Source organism: Malus domestica, chromosome 10, assembly GCF_042453785.1.
Source record: "Malus domestica chromosome 10, GDT2T_hap1".
NCBI lineage: Eukaryota > Viridiplantae > Streptophyta > Magnoliopsida > Rosales > Rosaceae > Malus > Malus domestica.
The window spans coordinates 3782779-3803656 of NC_091670.1; the positions used below are offsets into that span (position 1 = coordinate 3782779).

At 39.7% G+C, this 20878-nt stretch overlaps 1 protein-coding gene and 1 long non-coding RNA gene across 2 annotated transcripts; both read left to right on the plus strand.

The window, feature by feature from the left end:
• The first annotated feature begins 362 nt into the window (after positions 1–362).
• Positions 363–7702, plus strand: LOC103422035 (cellulose synthase A catalytic subunit 2 [UDP-forming]-like). Its single transcript, XM_008360074.4, has 14 exons — positions 363–1765; positions 2216–2411; positions 2500–2735; positions 2839–2941; positions 3034–3217; positions 3611–3877; positions 3985–4330; positions 4593–4730; positions 4847–4972; positions 5088–5300; positions 5414–5681; positions 5849–6045; positions 6149–6499; positions 6578–7702. The coding sequence occupies exons 1-14, from the start codon at positions 1685–1687 to the stop codon at positions 7157–7159; spliced, it is 3288 nt and encodes a 1095-aa protein (XP_008358296.2). The 5' UTR covers positions 363–1684; the 3' UTR covers positions 7160–7702.
• Positions 7703–19532: 11830 nt separating this feature from the next.
• On the plus strand, positions 19533–20189 carry LOC114827246 (uncharacterized). The gene is made up of 2 exons (XR_011572174.1): positions 19533–19616; positions 19713–20189. It is a non-coding gene; the product is annotated as an uncharacterized lncRNA (long non-coding RNA).
• Positions 20190–20878: the final 689 nt, after the last annotated feature.

Here is a 20878-nt window from a genome sequence, read left to right on the forward strand (position 1 = left end):
GCAAGCGTTGATATAAAAGCCAATTGAACTTACATTTAGAATGCTTAGTCTGTTAATTTGACGCGTTATGTTTAATTGTCAATTTACTTTCTAACTATGAGCCTAATAGACTGGCTCTCTCGTTTTGTTAATATTAATTTGGTCAAGTCTTTATCTTGCCGAAAATGTCCTCGAGTTCAATTCACATAAACACAAAATAAAATTTAATCTTATTTAGGTATGTTTTTTTTTCCTAAATGACCTTAACCAAGCATAGAAAAAAAACATAAACCAAATATTTTTTAATGTTTTTGATAAATAAAAAATAATTCAAGGAAGGTAGACAGACAGCTATGAAATAGTTGGCCACCACTTTGTAAACCCTTCATACACAGCCGAGCAGAATCTCATCAAATTTATCGCGATATTTTACCGGACTTTTCCGTATTTCGGGCACCCGCTGCACTCACCCAAGTACTACCGTGTCCTGTGAAACGGAAGAGGAGACGGATCTGCTGCTTCTTCCATCTCCTCCTTCTCTCTCTTTCCCTCTCCTCCTGCGAAGAACAACTTCCGAACTCTCTCTCTCTCTTTCTCTCTCATTTGACAGCACATCGACCGTGACCGACAGAGAGTGAGCGAGTGAGAAGAGAGAGAAAGTATCGAACCGAATCGGACGACATCCACCGAAGCCACCGACAAATTACGTACGTACACACAAAAAACCCAACAACTCTTTTCTTGTTTTTCTGCGTGTTATTTTACAGAACTACCCCTTCTCCCACTCTCCTCCACATTCCACTGCGCCACCGACACTCCGGTGGGGCACCCCCGCCCTTGGCCCGACCACCACAACTGCTGCCTTGTCCTCCGTAATCTAAATCTGGGTCCACTCTAAAACCCATTTATTTATTTACTTTTTGGAGAATTAGTTTTTGCTGGTTAATTAATTAGGAATTTAGGAGGGAGTAGATCCAGTTAAATAATCATCAATGTACTCTCTCTCTCTCTCTCTCTCTCTCTCTCATTTCTGTCCCTATCTCGTCCCTTCTGTGTTTTGAGTGTTGAATTTTCAACTCCCCACTTTCACTTTCAGATTCTCTCTCTTCTCTCCCTCTTTCTCTCTCTAGAAGTGAAAAAAAGTTTTTATCTTTTTACTCTCTCCTCTCTATAATTTGGCAGCAAACCGTGTCACAGATCGAAAGCCACCGAGTGTTCTTTTCAAGACAGCAAATTTCTTAGAGGACTCGGTCTCTCTCTCTACATTTCTCTCTCTCTCTCTCTCTCTCAAGAAAAGAATCATTCATTGCTCACAAACAGAACCCCTTTTTCTAATTTAATTTTCTTTATTTATTCTAATTTCTTTAATTTCATCCTTTTTTATATTCACTCATTCTTTATTTCTGCCTCCCTCTCTCTCTCTCTCTACCTCTCTGTCTGCAAAGCTGTGTATTTTATTCATTGTGTAATGTGGGGTTTTTGTTTCTTGTAATGGGTGCCTGAGAAGATAGAGAACATACATAGAGAGGGATAGAGGAAGGAGGAGGTGGTAAAGCTCTGTTTTTGGGGGGTTTTGAGTGATGAGAAAGGCAGAGGAAGCGGTGCTGTGAAGTGGGTCTCTCTCTCTCCTCTCTTTCTCTCTCTATCTATTTGGGTAGAGATTGAAGGCTCTCAGATTGTGTAGGGTGACTGAGGGATATCAGCTATGGATACCAAAGGAAGACTTATTGCAGGTTCTCACAACAGGAATGAGTTTGTTCTCATCAATGCTGATGAGGTTTCAAGAGTAAGTCCTCTCTCTCTCTCGCAACCTTTCAATTTCTGCTACTGCAAAATGTTAACAGCCTTCCAAATCTGTACATTTTCTACATTTTGCAGATACCCATTTGCTCATACTTTCTCTCCCTTTCTATCTCTCTCTAGCATTTGTTAGATCCTGAAATTAATACATTGGATTTTTCCTTCTATTTCTTCTGTTGGGTTTATGGCATTTTCCACCTCTTGCTAGTTCTCAGATTTACAAGCTGCAATTACAAAAGTTTTGAGGGTTTTAAGGGATTAAATGGATTTTCATTCTATAGAGCTTGCAACTGTGTTTCTGCAACAGTTGATTTTGTAGGAAATCAGCTAGCAGATGGGGGATTTTTGCCCTCTTGGTTTTTGTTGTTTTGTTAATTGTTTAATCTTCCTGATCTGACAGAGATTGATAACGTTTTGGCACTTTACGAATTTGCAGGTAACATCTGTTAAAGAACTGAGTGGGCAGATTTGCCAGATCTGTGGAGATGAGATTGAGATTACAGTGGATGGGGAGCCATTTGTTGCTTGCAATGAATGTGCATTCCCCGTTTGCAGATCTTGCTATGAGTATGAAAGGCGCGAGGGCAATCAAGCTTGCCCGCAATGCAAAACCCGATACAAGCGCATCAAAGGTGAGTCTCTCTCCGTCTTCACAAATTTAGTGCCGAGCATTCACGGTGATTCTCGAAAAAGAGTACTGAAGATTCATCTTTTTCATAGGGAGTCCAAGAGTTGAAGGCGACGAAGAAGAGGATGACATTGATGATTTGGAGAATGAGTTTGATATTGCTAGCAGTGAGAGGAGAGATCCTCACAGCATTGCTGAGGCAGTGCTGGCTGCTCGCCTTAACATTGGAAGGGGTTCGCATGTCAACGGTTCGGGGATTAGCACACCAGCAGAGTTTGACTCTGCCTCCATTGCCTCCGAGATCCCTCTGCTGACCTATGGCCAAGAGGTGAATTGGTTTAACTGCTTGATGTTCTCTTTGTCAGCGATTGCAATAATTGATCCGTGGCTGATAAGTTGAAAATTTTGTTGTTTTTTTTTATCTGGTGAAGGATGTTGGAATTGCCTCTGATAAGCATGCTCTTATTGTTCCCCCATTTATGAGTCGCGGAAAACGGGTTCATCCAATGCCATCTTCTGATTCCTCTATGTCCTGTAAGTGCAATAAAGTCAGAACAATTTTGTGGCTACTGAGTCGGCTTTAATCGTTCTTAAGAGTGTGATTGATTGTTGCCTTGATGATGCAGTTCCACCGAGGCCAATGGATCCTAAGAAAGACTTAGCCGTGTATGGTTATGGAACTGTTGCATGGAAGGAGAGAATGGAGGACTGGAAGAAGAAGCAAAATGAGAAACTTCAAGTGGTGAAGCACCAAGGAGGAAATAATGGTGGAGACAATAATGGAGAACCAGATGATCCCGATTTACCAAAGTAGGTGTTCCTTTAGAATATGTTGATATTCCTGTGACTATCCTGTTATCTTATTGTGTGAAATTGTGTTCTTTAGGTGTTAGGTGTTAGGTGTTAGAGATTGGTTACGTGTTATATTAGTTTACTGTTTGTGTATTTTTCGTCTTTACATCAATTATGGAGAGAAGAATATGTTGTTACTTGATATGAATCAAAACGGATAATGGTTAGGTGTTGGAAATAAGTTTTCGATGTAAACAACTTACTGCCATGCATGTGAGTGGAGAATCCAAATGGTGCAATATTTATTGTCTTTTTTGACATAAGGTTAAAACTTAGCTACGTCACTACTTAAAGTGTTATAATTGTGTTTCAACCAAAGAGAGCTGATGATTTTACTTTCCTTTTTTACAGGATGGATGAAGGCAGGCAGCCGCTTTCGAGGAAGTTGCCTATTTCTTCTAGCAAGATAAATCCTTATAGGATGGTCATCTTACTCCGTCTTACAGTTCTTGGCCTCTTTTTTCACTATAGAATTCTCCACCCGGTCAACAATGCCTATGGACTGTGGTTAACTTCTATAATATGTGAGATTTGGTTTGCCATGTCATGGATATTGGATCAGTTTCCTAAGTGGTATCCAATTGAGAGAGAAACGTACCTTGATCGATTATCATTGAGGTAGCCACCTCTCTCTCTCTCTCTCTCTCTGTCCCCCTCTCTCGTTTCTCATTGGATGCAGCTTTTTGAAATATCTGTTCTAATCTAGTGTGAAAAAATTTGTTCAGGTATGAGAAAGAAGGGAAGCCATCTGAGTTGGCTGATCTAGATGTGTTTGTTAGTACTGTTGATCCTATGAAGGAACCTCCACTTATCACAGCAAACACGGTCCTGTCCATCCTTGCCGTAGATTATCCGGTTGACAAAGTTGCATGTTATGTATCAGATGATGGTGCTGCAATGCTCACTTTTGAAGCCCTCTCAGAGACATCTGAGTTTGCACGAAAGTGGGTTCCATTCTGCAAGAAGTTCAGCATTGAACCCCGTGCCCCAGAGTGGTATTTTGCTCAAAAAGTTGACTATCTGAGAGACAAAGTTGATCCGACATTTGTCAGGGAACGTCGAGCCATTAAGGTTAACAACCTCCTTCATCTGTCTGTGGTACTGTTTGATAAGTTTCTTGCCTGGCATGTAGTTTCTTGGATAAGTAATCCAAAATGAAAAAGGATAGGTGTCACCAACTGTTTGTATGAAAGACAACCATTTTTCTGAGCTTTCGATACCCAAAAAAGAAAAAGATTTTTCATAATTTTTCTTTGCATCATTATAGTGAGACTTTTGGTTAAGTGCTGGATGATGACGTCTCTGATCGGGTGTTGTCATTTTTTTGGTACAGAGGGAGTATGAAGAGTTCAAAGTTCGGATAAATTTGTTGGTTGCAACAGCACAGAAAGTTCCTGAGGAGGGTTGGACAATGCAGGACGGGACTCCATGGCCTGGAAATAATGTCAGGGATCATCCAGGGATGATTCAGGTGAGGGGCTGTTCATTAATAGATTCATGTTGAAGAGCAAATCCAAATGTTTTGCAGGCCCTTCTACACATTATAATTGAGTATTCCTAAGATTAATCAATTTTTTTTTTTTGCAGGTTTTCCTTGGTCAAAATGGTGTTCGTGATGTAGAAGGAAATGAATTACCACGTCTTGTTTATGTGTCTCGTGAGAAGAGACCGGGTTTTGATCACCACAAGAAAGCTGGAGCTATGAATTCTTTGGTAGCTCTCTCTCTCTCTCTCGGAACTCTCTCAGAACTCTCTCAGAACTCTCTCTCTCTGAGCTTTCTTATGTTTTCATTTGTCTAATTGTTATTTACTTGTTGGCAAAATCTAGGTGCGGGTATCAGCAATCATCTCAAATGCTCCTTACATACTGAATGTTGATTGTGATCACTACATCAACAACAGCAAAGCTCTTCGTGAAGCAATGTGTTTCATGATGGACCCCCAATCAGGAAAGAAGATCTGTTATGTACAATTTCCTCAAAGATTTGATGGGATTGATCTTCATGATAGATACTCAAATCGCAACGTTGTATTCTTTGATGTAAGGGCCTTTTTCTTTGTTTATTTTATTCTAAAAGTAGGTGTGTGAGAGTCAGTTTCAAAAACATGATTCTTTCTGGTGGAAGCTAATTTTTTTTCATAATTTGAATGCAGATCAATATGAAAGGTTTAGATGGGATCCAAGGGCCCATTTATGTCGGAACCGGGTGTGTCTTCCGAAGGCAGGCACTCTACGGATATGATGCTCCTACCAAGAAAAAACCACCAGGGAAGACTTGCAATTGTTGGCCAAAATGGTGCTGCATGTGTTGTGGATCTAGAAAGAAGAACAAGAAATCCAAGTCAAATGATAAAAAGAAGAAGACCAAGGATACCTCAAAGCAGATACATGCACTAGAAAATATTCAGGAGGGAATTGAAGGTAAAAAGTTGTTTGCATGACTAACCGTTGTTTGTTTTCTTGTTACAGATTAATCTTTAATTTCCTTTGCTCAATATACTTGCGAATGTGGATTATTACTTTGATTTTTGTATGCTGTTGGTTGTCTTTAACTCAGATATTTACATTGCTACTATAACTTTTTGCAGGAATAGATAATGAAAAGTCATCCCTGATTCCCCAAATAAAATTTGAGAAAAAGTTTGGACAGTCGCCAGTTTTCATTGCTTCAACACTTATGGAAGACGGTGGAGTTCCAAAGGGAACAAGTTCTGCATCACTCTTGAAGGAAGCCATCCATGTCATTAGCTGTGGCTATGAAGATAAATCAGAATGGGGAAAAGAGGTATGCTGTACCATCTCAGAAACTAGACTAATGATTGACTCTCAGGTGCTTAAGATTTGATGTTTGGCACTTTTCCGTTTTCTAAATCTTAATTATTTTCCAGGTTGGGTGGATCTATGGTTCTGTTACAGAGGATATCCTAACGGGCTTCAAGATGCATTGCCATGGCTGGCGATCTGTGTATTGCATGCCCAAGAGACCTGCATTCAAGGGTTCTGCTCCTATTAATCTTTCAGATCGGCTTCACCAGGTGCTTCGGTGGGCTTTGGGATCTGTTGAAATTTTGTTGAGCAGGCATTGCCCTATTTGGTATGGATACGGATGTGGTTTGAAATGGTTGGAGCGCTTTTCTTATATAAACTCGGTTGTTTATCCTTTGACATCCATCCCCTTGCTTGCCTACTGTTCCTTGCCGGCTGTCTGTCTGCTTACTGGGAAATTTATTGTCCCTGAGGTAATTTCCTCTTTCTATATGTACATATGTATCAAAACTTTTAGATTTCAGCTAATATTGGCTTTCTCTGATTAACAGATTAGCAACTATGCCAGTATCCTTTTTATGGCTCTCTTCTTGTCCATTGCTGCAACGAGCATACTCGAGATGCAGTGGGGACATGTTGGCATCCACGACTGGTGGAGGAACGAACAGTTCTGGGTGATTGGTGGTGCGTCATCACACTTCTTCGCACTCATCCAGGGTCTGCTGAAGGTTTTGGGTGGTGTTAACACAAACTTCACTGTCACATCCAAAGCAGCAGATGACGGAGAGTTTTCCGACCTATACCTCTTCAAGTGGACGTCACTTTTGATCCCGCCCATGAGCTTATTGATCATAAACATAATTGGAGTCGTAGTTGGAGTTTCGGATGCCATCAACAATGGTTACGAAACATGGGGTCCTCTCTTTGGTAGGCTGTTCTTTGCCATTTGGGTCATCGTCCATCTTTACCCGTTCCTAAAAGGTTTGGTGGGAAGACAAGAGAGACTTCCCACCATCATTGTGGTGTGGTCAATTCTTCTGGCATCCATATTCTCCCTGCTATGGGTCCGAATCAACCCATTTGTGAACAAAGGTGGCATTGTACTAGAAGTTTGCGGGCTGGATTGTAACTGAGGTACGCACGCTATACAGTGAGTTGTGTAGAAAAGCTGTTTGGACAGAAAGCAAGACATGATCCAAGTTCCAAGTGCGCGACCGAAGGAAGGTAAAGTTGTTTCAAACAGTTTCTGTTCTCAAGGATAAATCTTCACGGTTAGAGCAATCGTGGGCGGTTGGTTGCGTGTAGATACAAAGGGACTGGATCTGACACATGAATTTGTTTTGCAAAGTGTTCGTTAATTCTTTGATACATGGATTTTGGAAGGGGGATTGTATTGAGGTCTATCTGTAATCCCATGAGAAGATAAAAGAGTTTTTCAGTGTTGATTTATAAATTTCTATTCCCTTTTTCAATAAGGGGTTCATATATAAACGTCGTCGTCTTGTGCAGTAATTATTGAGAACCCCTGCTGCAATCGTAGGTCGTATGTATTTCTTTTTTTTGAGATGTCCAGAATGTGTTTTGCCAAAACAAGGCAATTGTTCTTGTATGTGTGCTTATTTAGAACAACTCTCAAGCTCTCAATAAATGTTTGGTTTCATTTCCTTCTGTCGGAATTCACTTGTGCTTTCAATCTTTGATTGCAAGTGTATGATTCTGAATTTGCACTTCAAGTTTGTGCGCAGCCTACCAGCAGCAGCTATTCTCTAGCTACAACAAAAAGGACAAGATCCGGCAGTTCCAGCCCGGAGATCTAGTCCTAAGAAAAGCCTTCATCACTGCTTGCAAAGAAGCTTCCAAAAAGATGGATCCCATCTGGAAAGGTATGTACAAGATTAGCAGAGTAGTTGGCAAGAGTAATTACACCCTCACCATCATGAAACGACAAAAAGATCAAAAAGCAATGGAACACTTACAATATGAGGAAGTACCATGTGTGACGTCCTGCTACAGCAAAGCCCGAAAACTCAAGCAGCTCGACGGGCACCACCTCACAAGCCGAGGACTATCCAGTTGTTATGCAGTTCCTACCTTACAGCTAAGTTCTCGTTCGTTTCACTCGTTTTTCAATGAGGAATTCAGAAGTAATCATAACTTGGCTTGACTGCATACTTACAATAACTGATCACTCATGCACTTAAAAAAAAGATCGCGCCCTTCTTAGGAACTCATCGTAGGAATTGCGCCCCTCGAGGGACACCATACTCTCCAGCGCGAGAGGGTAAACCAATTCCCCGACACCACATGGGTCAACTCTCCATGACGGGAGAATAAACTCTACACTCTGAATATCCAGATGTGGATGAGTCGAGCTGCCCTAGTATAACTAGATGCACGATGACTTGCACCGGGATTCCTAGAAGTAGCCACAATAGTCTTTTTTAAGGCTTAGCTAATTGAAGGATTTTGGGTTTCTTGGCCTAATCCATGGAGAACCAGGCCCTTACACAGTACATCCGATAGACGACTGCCCTGGAACCCTAAAGCTGCTACCGAGTGCACTAAGACAACCTACGATTTTCGGAAGACTGCCTACGGCTTACCTTTCGAGTAGTAAAGCCGTGCTAGACTTATACAACCACACATTCTTGTGAAAGGTTAAACAAGCTAGTGTGCATATACAAAGCTTTATCCACTGCCGACATGCTCCGTAATCGATAAGCTTCACCTTTGCCAAGCGCGGAACGACCTACACCAAGTCCTAAAATGTTGTGATACTTGCTACGCCAACACCTATTGATGAAGCCAAAGTGAACAGCCTAGTGGTCACAAGGACTTGTCTGCTTCTGTAAATAAGGCGTCCGATTGCCGACCCTATGGCTAACAACTTTGCAAAATTCTACACCAACACCAACGGTTGCATAGGCTACGCGGCATGTCTACTTATAGAAAAGTAGCATGCTTGCCATTGGTCTATAAAGTCTAAAGGTTAGGGTATGAACAAAAGAAGCGAAGATGGAGAAAAGCGAATGAAGCAAGTTTATTACATTTTCTATCAAAATTGATAAACAACTAGCAAAGACCGAATGAGTTCAAGCAAAGCAAAGAACAATGAGGGAAACAAAGAAAATCCTAAAGACTACCTAGAATACTACTCTTCAACAGCTTGGACACTCCACGACTACTCGGTTGCCATACCTTCAGCAGCCGCGACATTCTCAACAGCGGCACCATCCGGCGCTTCACCCTCGGTTGCTCCAGCTTGGGCACCAACATCTCCGACTACTTCACCAGTGAAGGCTTAAAAAGAACAGGCAAACAAGTCTTCTGGAGAAATAGAGAAGGTTTCGAAGTCTTTCCCAGCAAACTCGAAGTTAGACGGCCTACCAAAGAGATGATCTACATAACCTAGCTAGAAATTAGCCCGACTCTGAACTAGGGGTGGGCGCGGTTCGGTTTGGTGCGGTTTTGAGTGAAACCAAAACCAAAACCGCAAGTTTTTGCGGTTTGGTTCGGTGCGGTTTTGAAGCCAAAACCAAAATGAAACCAAACCATTTGGTTCGGTTCGGTGCGGTTTCAAACGGTTTCGGTTTGATTTTTAAGAAAAAATGTACAATTTGCAATTTAACATATTAAAAAGCATTTCCCAATAGTAATAGGAAAATGACATTTGTTATGTAAACAATTAGCATGTTGCATGTAGTTGTGATGTTAAAACATGTTTGTGCAACAAAAAGGTGTCCCTTACAATATTTTTCATAAAACAAGTTGAATAAATTTGAATTCATTAAACGTGAGCGAAATTTTCATACTAGAATATGTGATATCATGCTTCAAATGAGTGGCTTTTAGTAGATCATTGTTCGACTCTTGATAACAAGATTAGTCCACCCTTGTACATATATGTGTGTGTGATGGTATAAAATAACAAAGGTCCTTCAAGTTAATGAACAAAAGAAAGTGATGAATGATGATATTCTAGTGTGGTTGAGTCCATACTAAGTGTATGAATTTTAACAAACGACCAATTAAAACATGAAATCTAATATGGACATTTAATTAAATGTTTATTAATATTTGCGGTGCGGTTCGGTTTCGGTGCGGTTTTCAAAAGCCAAAACCGAAACCAAACCGTTTTCTATGTTGCGGTTCGGTTTCAAAACCGAAACCGTTTCAAAACCGCAAAACCAAACCGTTCGGTGCGGTTCGATTTGGTTCGTGTTTCGGTTTCGGTTTTCGGTTTTAAGTGCCCACCCCTACTCTGAACAAGAGAAGCCTCAAGCCTAGCCTTCTCACCTTTCAGCTGCTCGTTCTCCTCGAGCAGACCAACATGGACTTGCTACATTTCTTCCACTTCTTTCTTCAAACTTTCGTTGATCTTCAACGGACCTTGGAGTTCCGACACTTGAGGTTCAAGCCTATCAACGACTTTCTTGAAGTGGATCACTCGGTTATAAGCAGCAATCAACTCTTCATCCTTTGCATAAGCAGCAGAATGAAGCTCATAAACGACACGCTCAAGATCTTGAATATGAGGTATGTAACATTCGATCTCATTCTCTACATTTTCATACTTAACTTGGATCGCTTCAAGCCTAATCTTCAAGTCAACGATCTCTTGCGAGTGGTCTCAAGTTGCAGAGAAATGGGGGTAGAGATATTAGACCTTTTCAAAGCGACGAGCTTAGATTCCAACCTCTTGATCTTATCGGCAGAAGAATAAGCTTCGGCTGCCACAACCTTTGCCACTTCCTTGGCAGCCTTGGTATCCTCTTGGTCAAGGAACATAGGCTCAGCTGCCAAAATAGTCGTCTTCTACATCATTACAAGTAGAGCAGTCTTCCTATACTCGGCTGTATGCTTCGCAAAGGAATTTAGGTAAACAACCTTTCTAACGTCATCGACAAACTTGGCATAAGCATCCATGTCTTCAAGCAGATATGGTTTCAAAAGCGCATAAATCTCAGCAGCCTCCCCAGAAGCAGGCTTAGTGGATTTCTCACAGCTGCCCACGCGAGCAGTCTCATCTTTCCAAGCAGGCGAATCAATCTCAGCAGCAGAATGAGTGGGCCTTAGCGCCATTTTAGCAGCAAAGTCCACCTTATTGCTGTTCATAATAGCAAGCCTCTCCAAAGATGAAATGAACTTAGCTCCCAACGGACACCTTGGTACAAATTTCGGCATTAGGGGCATAACAGGACCTTAACGCTGAGCAATCCTATCAGTTATCGCACTAGCTATTCTTGACATGACAGACGCCACGGGCTCAGATCTAACAACCTCATTTTTCTTCCATTAGAAGAAGTCATGTCAATCATAGTCCTCTTTGCAGTAGGCGGACCTTCACGAGCAGCGAAGAAAATCTTCAGCTTCTTCTCAACCGGCATCTTTTAAGCAGGCAGGGAAGATCTCTTCTTTCCACCTTCATTCATAATAGGCTCTACGACAACAATTAGACGAACCGATGCATCCGTCTTGATCCTCTTTACCTCTTTTATCGGGAGCATCACACATTTTTCCTTGTGAAAAGAACTAAGCAGCCAACGCCATTCATGGTACTTAGCAGGGGAGGTCAACCCATACTGGCTTTTCCTTCATTTTTTCTCTCAGACCAGTAGGCAAGAGGCCTGCATGCCTAGCATTCTAGCAGCTCATAAGGCCCACGACCTCCTCATTTCTCTTAATCACCAGCCTGGCTCGCGCCAGGTCCAAGAGCCCAAAGGACATGAGCCATGCAGCTCACCTAGCACTACGCCCTAGCCCCTTAATCCGCGGCCCCAGCCGTACAAGCTGCCCTTAGCTCTAGCCAAGCCATGTAGCCCAAGCAGGGGTCTTTGCCACAACACCTCATCGGCCTATGCCGAGCCGACTCCTGGCCCGTGCCAACTGATGTGTTGCACCACCCCGACAGCTGACCCGCGACAGCACTATCCAAGAAGAAGATGAGGATAATTAAAATTTTCTTACTGATGCGAAAGTTAACTTAGCACACAAATTAAACCCTCTTGTTGACAATTGTAGTAAAGAATGTAAGTAGGGATCGCTCTGGACCGGGGCTTATGAGGGCTTGCTAATAACCTCTAAACTGACTTAAAAACATAAAAACAAAGTTAAAAACACTAAACTAGACTCAAAGAACTCAAAATAAACTCAAAAGACTCAAAACAAGCTAAAAAGGCCCAAATCTACCTAAAAACACAAACTGGGCAGATTTGGACTCTAAACACACTTTTGGATGAATTTTGGTTTTAACTTAGTTTGAAACACTTAAAAACACAAACTAAATCAGTTTCTAACTAATATGACTCAACAATGTAAAGGGGGGGGGTTTGGTTTTGACGAAATTGAAAACAAAACAAGTAAATTAAAGAACTAATGAAATATGCACGAATTTGGGTAAAACTATGGATGATAGGTTTGATGCGAAAGTTAACTTAGCACACAAATTAAACCTTCTTGTTGACAATTGTAGTAAAGAATGTAAGTAGGGATCGTTCTGGACCGGGGATTAGGAAGGCTTGCTAATAACCTCTAAACTGACTTAAAAACATAAAAACAAAGTTAAAAACACTAAACTAGACTTAAAGAACTCAAAACAAACTCAAAAGACTCAAAACAAGCTAAAAACGCCCAAATCTGCCTAAAAACACAAACTAGGCAGATTTGGACTCTAAACACACTTTTGGACGAATTTTGGTTTTAACTTGGTTCGAAACACTTAAAAACACAAACTAAATCAATTTCTAACTAATATGACTCAATAAGGTAAATGGGGGGTTTGGTTTTGACGAAATTGAAAACAAAACAAGTAAATTAAAGAACTAATGAAATCTGCACGAATTTGGGTAAAACTATGGATGATAGGTTTGATGCGAAAGTTAACTTAGCACACAAATTAAACCCTCTTGTTGACAATTGTAGTAAAGTATGTAAGTAGGGATCTTTTTGGACCGGGGATTAGGAAGGCTTGCTAATAACCTCTAAACTGACTTAAAAACATAAAAACAAAGTTAAAAACACTAAACTAGACTCAAAGAACTCAAAACAAACTCAAAAGACTCAAAACAAGCTAAAAACGCCCAAATCTGCCTAAAAACACAAACTGGGCAGATTTGGACTCTAAACACACTTTTGGACGAATTTTGGTTTTAACTTGATTCGAAACACTTAAAAACACAAACTAAATCAATTTCTAACTAATATGACTCAATAAGGTAAATGGGGGTTTGGTTTTGACGAAATTGAAAACAAAACAAGTAAATTAAAGAACTAATGAAATCTGCACGAATTTGGGTAAAACTATGGATGATAGGTTAGCTAGGAGGTTCTTCTCCACACATGACACACTTGCAAACAACACGATGTCCAGTTGCTTTTCAATCAACCATGAATTCTCAACGCCCCAGATTAACTGTGAATTGCACTAATTAACCCTCAAATTTTCCTAATTTCATTGAATTGGATGATTGCATACAACAACCCAAATCATTCCCCACAAGTCCCCAACATGAATTGCATAATAGAGATACAAGCAAGAATCATTAAGTTCTATGAAAATCATAAGCATTGACGAAACACTTGTAACTATGAATTGCATGAAACTTATGCCAAGAATTTACTTAACACGGTTGTGACGAGCAACCTTCACTACTTATGAATATAAGTTCATAACGATTAGGTGAAACTCCCTTATATCCTAGCATCAGATTTATGCATGAAAATTAAGTGTGCACTCTCAACCAACACACACAAATCAGTTTTAATTCAAATGGATAAGTAAATTGAATTCACAACTTATGAATCACAATTGAAAGTAATCAAATCATATTGCAAGCATGAACATGGTTTCGAATTCCTCCTAGCTAAGGCGGGTTTAGTTCCTCATACTCATAAAGCAAAGATAAACAAATTTAGACATTGAAAACAAAAGAATGAAAACACCTAAAAACGCTTCAACAATCCAACTTGAATGGCAAGCACGTCCAAAGGTCCTCATTTTTCTCTTTGTTGCGGCACAAGGTGTGGTTTGATGGATGCGTATGGATATATGGAAGGGAATGGCTGAATGTGTTTATATTGGATGGAGGTCACGGCAAGGAAAGGGAAATGAAGGTGCATGTAATTGTGTTTTTGTTGTGGGAATGTGTAGAATGGTTAAGAAGAAAAGACTCAGCCTTGCGGTAAAATGTGTCTTCCTCCCTTCTCCCTAAACTGTCCGTGTGAATGTGTCTTTGGATGGATCTCCCCCTTGTTATGGTGAAGGGTGGATGTATTTATAGGCTAGGGAAAGGATCATCATCTAATTAAGGTGGTAGTAGTGTATGTTATGGTAATGAGTGGATGGGTGTAGTGGATGAGTGTTGTGGTAATGAGTGGATGTAATGGGTGTAGTGGATGAATGTTTGGTAATGAGTGGATGTAATGGGTGTAGTGGTAATGAGTGGATGTAATGGGTGTAGTGGATGAGTGTTTGGTAATGAGTGGATGTGGATGTAATGGGTGTAGTGGGTGAGTGTTTGGTAATGAGTGGATGTAATGGGTGTAGTGGATGAATGTTTGGAGTTGTAGGTCAACACACTTGCACTCACACATGCTGATTTCTAGTCTTCTAATCTTCAAAAACGTCCATCCTTATGTCTCCATGCTTGCACTATCCAATCTTGGCCCAAAAAAGCTGCAAAATGCTCCAAATAGCACTTTGTTACCAACTTTGTTACCAACTTTGTTCTTTGAACCTACAAACACACGAAAATAACTTAAAGTACTAAAATAACTGGAATTAAACTAAGTAAATGCCAAGAAACAAGCTAACTAAGTTGCATAAATATGCTCCTATCAAATTCTCCCACACTTAGCTTTTGCTAGTCCTCGAGCAAAATAAAAGAAACAAAACGAAACAAAACATACAAAACACAACCTAACCTTCCAACATTTGCCTCAAGGATTTCCAATGCACATGACATCTTAAAAATCATCATTCCCACAGATTTTGGTTATCTTCACACTTGAGCACAAACTTAATCACAGTCACTACTTACTAGTTCACAATTAACCAATTAAAACAATGTTTTGAATGTAGTAACATGCCTTAGAGAATTTGCTTAATTCCTTACAAGATACTCTCTATTTTCACACACATTTTCTGACTACACACCCGACACTAGAGACTGGGATTCACATATGTTATAACAAAGGAAGCAATTTTTTGGAATTATTAAGCATGTTTAGATATGATCTCATGAATGGTATGCTACTACTTAGATGCGAGAACCAGTGACACCATATGCTCATACCAATTTCGAACTCCACAAATTGAAACACACAACACTTAAGAATGAAGTCAAGGGTTGTAACAGGGCTTAGGGGTAATGGCTAACAAAGAAATGATAGGAATAACAAACGTTCTTAAAGCGATAGCAAACAAAGCAATGAAATAGACCCTTGGAATTCACTTTAGAATGCAGAATCAACTTTTACATACAAAGGGAAGATTCATGCAACACTTAGGGCTGAATTCAATGTTTTGGACCTTTTTTTAACAAACAACACTTTAGAACTCTTTTTTTTTCTTTTCTCTACCCGTGCCTTATTAAGGACTTTGGTACACACACACACACAAAAATCACTTCCCCCACACTTGCTTTCTACAATACATTGATAAAAAAGGAGTACATTTTAGGTCATGCTTTACTATGCTTCAAGAACAAGGGTATGGATGATCCTAAAACTAGGCTAGGTAAGGATAGTGTGGGTTAACAAAGAACATAGGCTTAACGAGGCTCAACGGGGTTAAACTTAAACACATAATGAAATAGGGGCACGGCAATTCGGCTTTGGTGGTCACTACACAACTTCATCTTGAATATGTGTTATGCAAATCAATAGCAAGCTTTGAATGAAATAGGCATGAGTTCTAGCATTTGGAACTAAATGATGAAACGCCTTCTAAGCAGCAACCAAACAAAGAATAATGAGATCATGCAACGACTTTAGAAAACAATGATGCACAGATTATTAACTCTCTAAATAAACGTTTAGGCTCAAGTCTCACAAGGTTGTAGCGTTCATTTGAGTTCATTCCTTCAAGCATGTTACAAAAACTGATTTTTCCTTTATGATTGCATGTGAATTCATAAATTATAACCACAACCAAGCATACACCAAAGAGTAAATCAATTTTCATCCATGTTTATCTCTCCTTAACATTCATGTAATTAAAAAACAAATCCTCATCATTGTGTTGGAAGGTGCCCTAAGACACAAATAAACACATAAAAACAACTATTTTTGGGTTTTTCAAAACAATTTTTTTTTCAATTTTTTATGAGATTTTTGGATTTTTATGTCAAAACACACTAAAACACTCCAAAACAGCTTAAAAACACTTAAAAACAACAAGGAACAACACTAGAAGTAATGGGTGATAAACTCCTACGAATTTCATGCAAAACAACTTGGTTACCCCTACACTTAAATCAAACATTGTCCTCAATGTTTCAAGCATAAATTCACACAAAAACAAGCAAACAAACAACGAATAAACATGACAAGTATGGTAAAGTAAAAACCAGACAGAGTAGAGTTTAAGAATGCAAATATGGTTTTGGAGATAGATGATCTTGGCGACTTTCCACAGCTTTGATCTCGAACTGGTTTGGAATTCTGAGCGAGGAATATCAGAGTTCCTTGGTTTCAAATCAGACTCATTCTGTTGGGTTGATTTGATTGTGCAGTCTGTATTCTTCTCTGCTTGTTTCTTTTGCACAGCAAGCAGGCACGAGGTAGAGGTGATGGCTTGTTTGTTTCTTCAATCTTTCCAAGTGCCCACCATTTGATTTCTTTCTCCTTGTACCTAGCTGAGGATGAATTAGCATATTGTCTCCACATGTTTCGAGGTATCATTTTCACTTCCCTTATCTGTTCCCCAGGCAGATGTGGTAGACGAAGAAGAAGCATAAGATGTTAAAGATGAGTACTCGAGAGCAAGGCTAGGTAAGCAATCAGGAAGGGGTTCCAGGTAGTCGGTTTCAGATCGGAAGATTGATACCAAGTGCTGGCTGATTGCTCTCTTTCTCCTTGTCCCGCAGATGAAAACAACGACAAGGAGAAGGACAGGGAGAAAGCATGATATGAGATACTCTTGCTTTCAACCTTCATGATATGAAATACTTTTACTTTGGATGAGTTGTTTGCAGAGGTATCCCAAGGAATAAGGAACACTGAGTGACTCGAAATGCTTCGTTGGGAAGACATTCTTAGAGATGAAGAAAGGTTATGTATGTTTGCCTTGCAATGGAGGGTGAAGGTTGACATTTATAGGAATTAATAACCGGTACTATTCTTTCACTCTTGTTAGCAACCGTTGGATGATTTAACAGTAAACTTCACGTGTCTTCTATTTCACAAGAAATCTTCGACATGCACTGAGTGTGCATGTGACAGGCACTGACACGTCTAGAAAAGTAAGTAAGGATCGTTCTGGACAATTGTAGTAAAGAATGTAAGTAAGGATCGTTCTGGACCGGGGATTAGGAGGGCTTGCTAATAACCTCTAAACTGACTTTAAAACATAAAAACAAAGTTAAAAACACTAAATTAGACTCAACGAACTCAAAACAAACTCAAAAGACTCAAAATAAGCTAAAAACGCCCCAATCTGCCTAAAAACACAAACTGGGCAGATTTGGATTTTAAACACACTTTTGGACGAATTTTGGTTTTAACTTGGTTCGAAACACTTAAAAAACAAAAACTAAATCAATTTCTAACTAATATGAATCAACAAGGTAAAGGGGGGGGGGGTTTGGTTTTGACGAAATTGAAAACAAAACAAGTAAATTAAAGAACTAATGAAATCTGCACGAATTTGGGTAAAACTATGGATGATAGGTTAGCTAGGAGGTTCTTCTCCACACATGACACACTTGCAAACAAAACGATGTCCAGTTGCTTTTCAATCAACCATGAATTCTCAACGCCCCAGATTAACTGTGAATTGCACTAATTAACCCTCAGATTTTCCTAATTTAATTGAATTTGATGATTGCATACAACAACCCAAATCATTCCCCACAAGTTCCCTACATGAATTGCATAATAAAGATACAAGCAAGAATCATTAAGTTCTATGAAAATCATAAGCATTGACGAAACACTTGTAACTATGAATTGCATAAAACTTATGCCAAGAATTTACTTAACACGGTTGTGATGAGCAACCTTCACTACTTGTGAATATAAGTTCATAACGATTAGGTGAAACTCCCTTATATCCTAGCATCAGATTTATGCATGAAAATTAAGCGTGCACTCTCAACCAACACACACAAATCAGTTTTAATTCAAATGGATAAGTAAATTGAATTCACAACTTATGAATCACAACTGAAAGTAATCAAATCATATTGCAAGCATGAACATGGTTTCGAATTCCCCCCTAGCTAAGGGGGGTTTAGTTCCTCATACTCACAAAGCAAAGATAAACAAATTTAGACATTGAAAACAAAAGAATGAAAACACCTAAAAAAGCTTCAACAATCCAACTTGAATAGCAAGCACGTCCAAGGGTCCTCCTTCTTCTCTTTGTTGCGGCACAAGGTGTAGTTTGATGGATGCGTATGGATATATGGAGGGAATGGCTGAATGTGTTTAGGTTGGATGGAGGTCACGGCAAGGAAAGGGAAATGAAGGTGCATGGAATTGTGTTTTTGTTGAGGGAATGTGTAGAATGGTTAAGAAGAAAAGACTCAGCCTTGCGGCAGAATGTGTCTTCCTCCCTTCTCCCTAAACTGTCCGTGTGAATGTGTCTTTGGATGGATCTCCCCCCTTGTTATGGTGAAGGGTGGATGTATTTATAGTCTAGGGAGAGGACCACCATCTAATTAAGGTGGTTTATCAAATGTCAAAGATTATTAATTTGATGTCATATAAATATAATAATAGTGGTGGGATGTAACCAGACTTGGAAGTTGGCATTTGGAATTAGGAAATAATATTTTTAAATTTGTTGCATTGTTGACAAATAAGAGCATGACTGTAAATGTATGAAGCATGATAATTGGAGGAGGGTTGAAAAGAAAAGGTCAGTATAGGCGCCCTAGGCCAATCCTTGTCTCTTCGTCCCTCCGCCATAGTGTAGTACTTTGAAGGGTAGAGCAACAACAAAAATTTCTTAATTAGTCACTTATTTTAATTGATTCTCGTGACAATTCTCCTGCTTTCAATACATTATCATGTATTGAATATGGAATTCTGTAACATTTGTTGAGTTTGAATGTTTCGACAGACCCCACATAGATGATAGAGTTATGCAGACTTCTAGTAGAATTGCACTTGTACATTTAGGTGAAAGTTCGATCGAGTCATGTAAAATAGACGGGCGTATAAAATAGATTCAAATATCAGTGCCGCAAGCTAAAATTTGTTTCAGGACTTAAAAGATAAAGCAGGAATTGACCAAAAGGAAGTTCTGGCTTTATACATAGAGAAGATAGGAATTAATTTAGGAATTAATTTATTTTTGCAGGGGTGGAACATGTTGGAGGAGACATGTTTACAAGTGTTCCATCTGGGGATGCCATTTTGTTGAAGGTTAATTTTCATTTTCCCGAGCATTAATTTTGTTTTCCTATTCAGTTTGAGGTCATACGAACAATGGTTACAATGTATCTTTCGATAAATTTGTAGTGGGTACTTCACAATTGGAGTGACCAACACTGCCTAAAGCTGTTGGAAAATTGTTACAACGCTATTCCAGACGATGGAAAAGTGATTATTGTGGAAGCACTTGTTCCAGTGATGCCAGAGACTAGCACCGCCGTGAAGAGCACCTCCCTACTTGATGTGCTTATGCTGAGTCAAAAAAGGGGAGGAAAGGAGCGGAGCCGAGAAGAGTTCATGACTTTGGCAACTGGTGCTGGATTTAGTGGCATTAAATATGAATGTTTTGTCGCCAGCCTTTGGGTGATGGAGATCTTTAAGTAAACAACTATGATCAGCAAAATAGTGTTATGCTTGATTATTATTTCTGTGAGCTATGTCTAGATGTGTGTATAAATAAAAATAACTCCAGCTCATAATTCGCATCTCAAAAACACCTATGTACGTGAACATGATCAGCAAAATATTTTTCTTAAAACTACAAGGAGATATATTATGGCAAAATGTGTACGTGTATATTTATTGGGTTAGAATAAAGTAAAAACCTGCACAAACTCAACATGACTTCAACGAGATTATTTATTGGGTTGGGTCCGGTTGATGGTTTTCTCACCCATGTGGACCCAAACCAAACTCCATTTCTTGCATGAATTGCTTACGCACATGTCAGAACTTTGCCGTCTCATAGAGAGCCCCGTCAACCAGCTAAATTTAGTTTCGCTGATATTGCTCAATTAGGGGAAGCTATAGTTTCTGCCATTCAGACAACATTTCATACTCCTCAGAGGACACCTCTTGAGACAGTTCATAATCTGAAGTTGACTCACTTCATGGGAAATAAAGGTCATGAGGGGGCGGAATAATGGTTGAATCATGTGGAGAAGACCTTTCAGGTGATGCAGAGTCAGGGGAATTTTCTTCCTGATAGGTGGGTCGAGACGACTACCTAGTTTTTGGGAGAACAGCCTGCATCTTGGTGGAGATAGGAGTCTTACGAGATGACCCTAGAGGAGATTATGGACTTGGGAGTGTTTGAGGAGCGGTTTCAGAAAAGGTTCATTCCTCCTGCGTATATCGATATTAAGAAACAAGAGTTTACTCATCTGAGGCAAGGAAAGATGTCCGTTAATGAGTATTACAGGATGTTTACTGATCTGTCGAGATATGATCTGGAGGTTGCTGCTAATCCGGTA

What these genes read in the sequence shown, in the direction of transcription:
- LOC103422035 (XM_008360074.4), top strand. Translation starts at nt 1,685, where the DNA reads ATGGATACCAAAGGAAGACTTATTGCAGGTTCTCACAACAGGAATGAG. An exon ending in ATCATCCAGGGATGATTCAG is followed by an intron (nt 4,731 to 4,846) that starts GTGAGGGGCTGT and finishes TTTTTTTTGCAG; the next exon opens with GTTTTCCTTGGTCAAAATGG. An exon ending in AATCAGAATGGGGAAAAGAG is followed by an intron (nt 6,046 to 6,148) that starts GTATGCTGTACC and finishes ATTATTTTCCAG; the next exon opens with GTTGGGTGGATCTATGGTTC.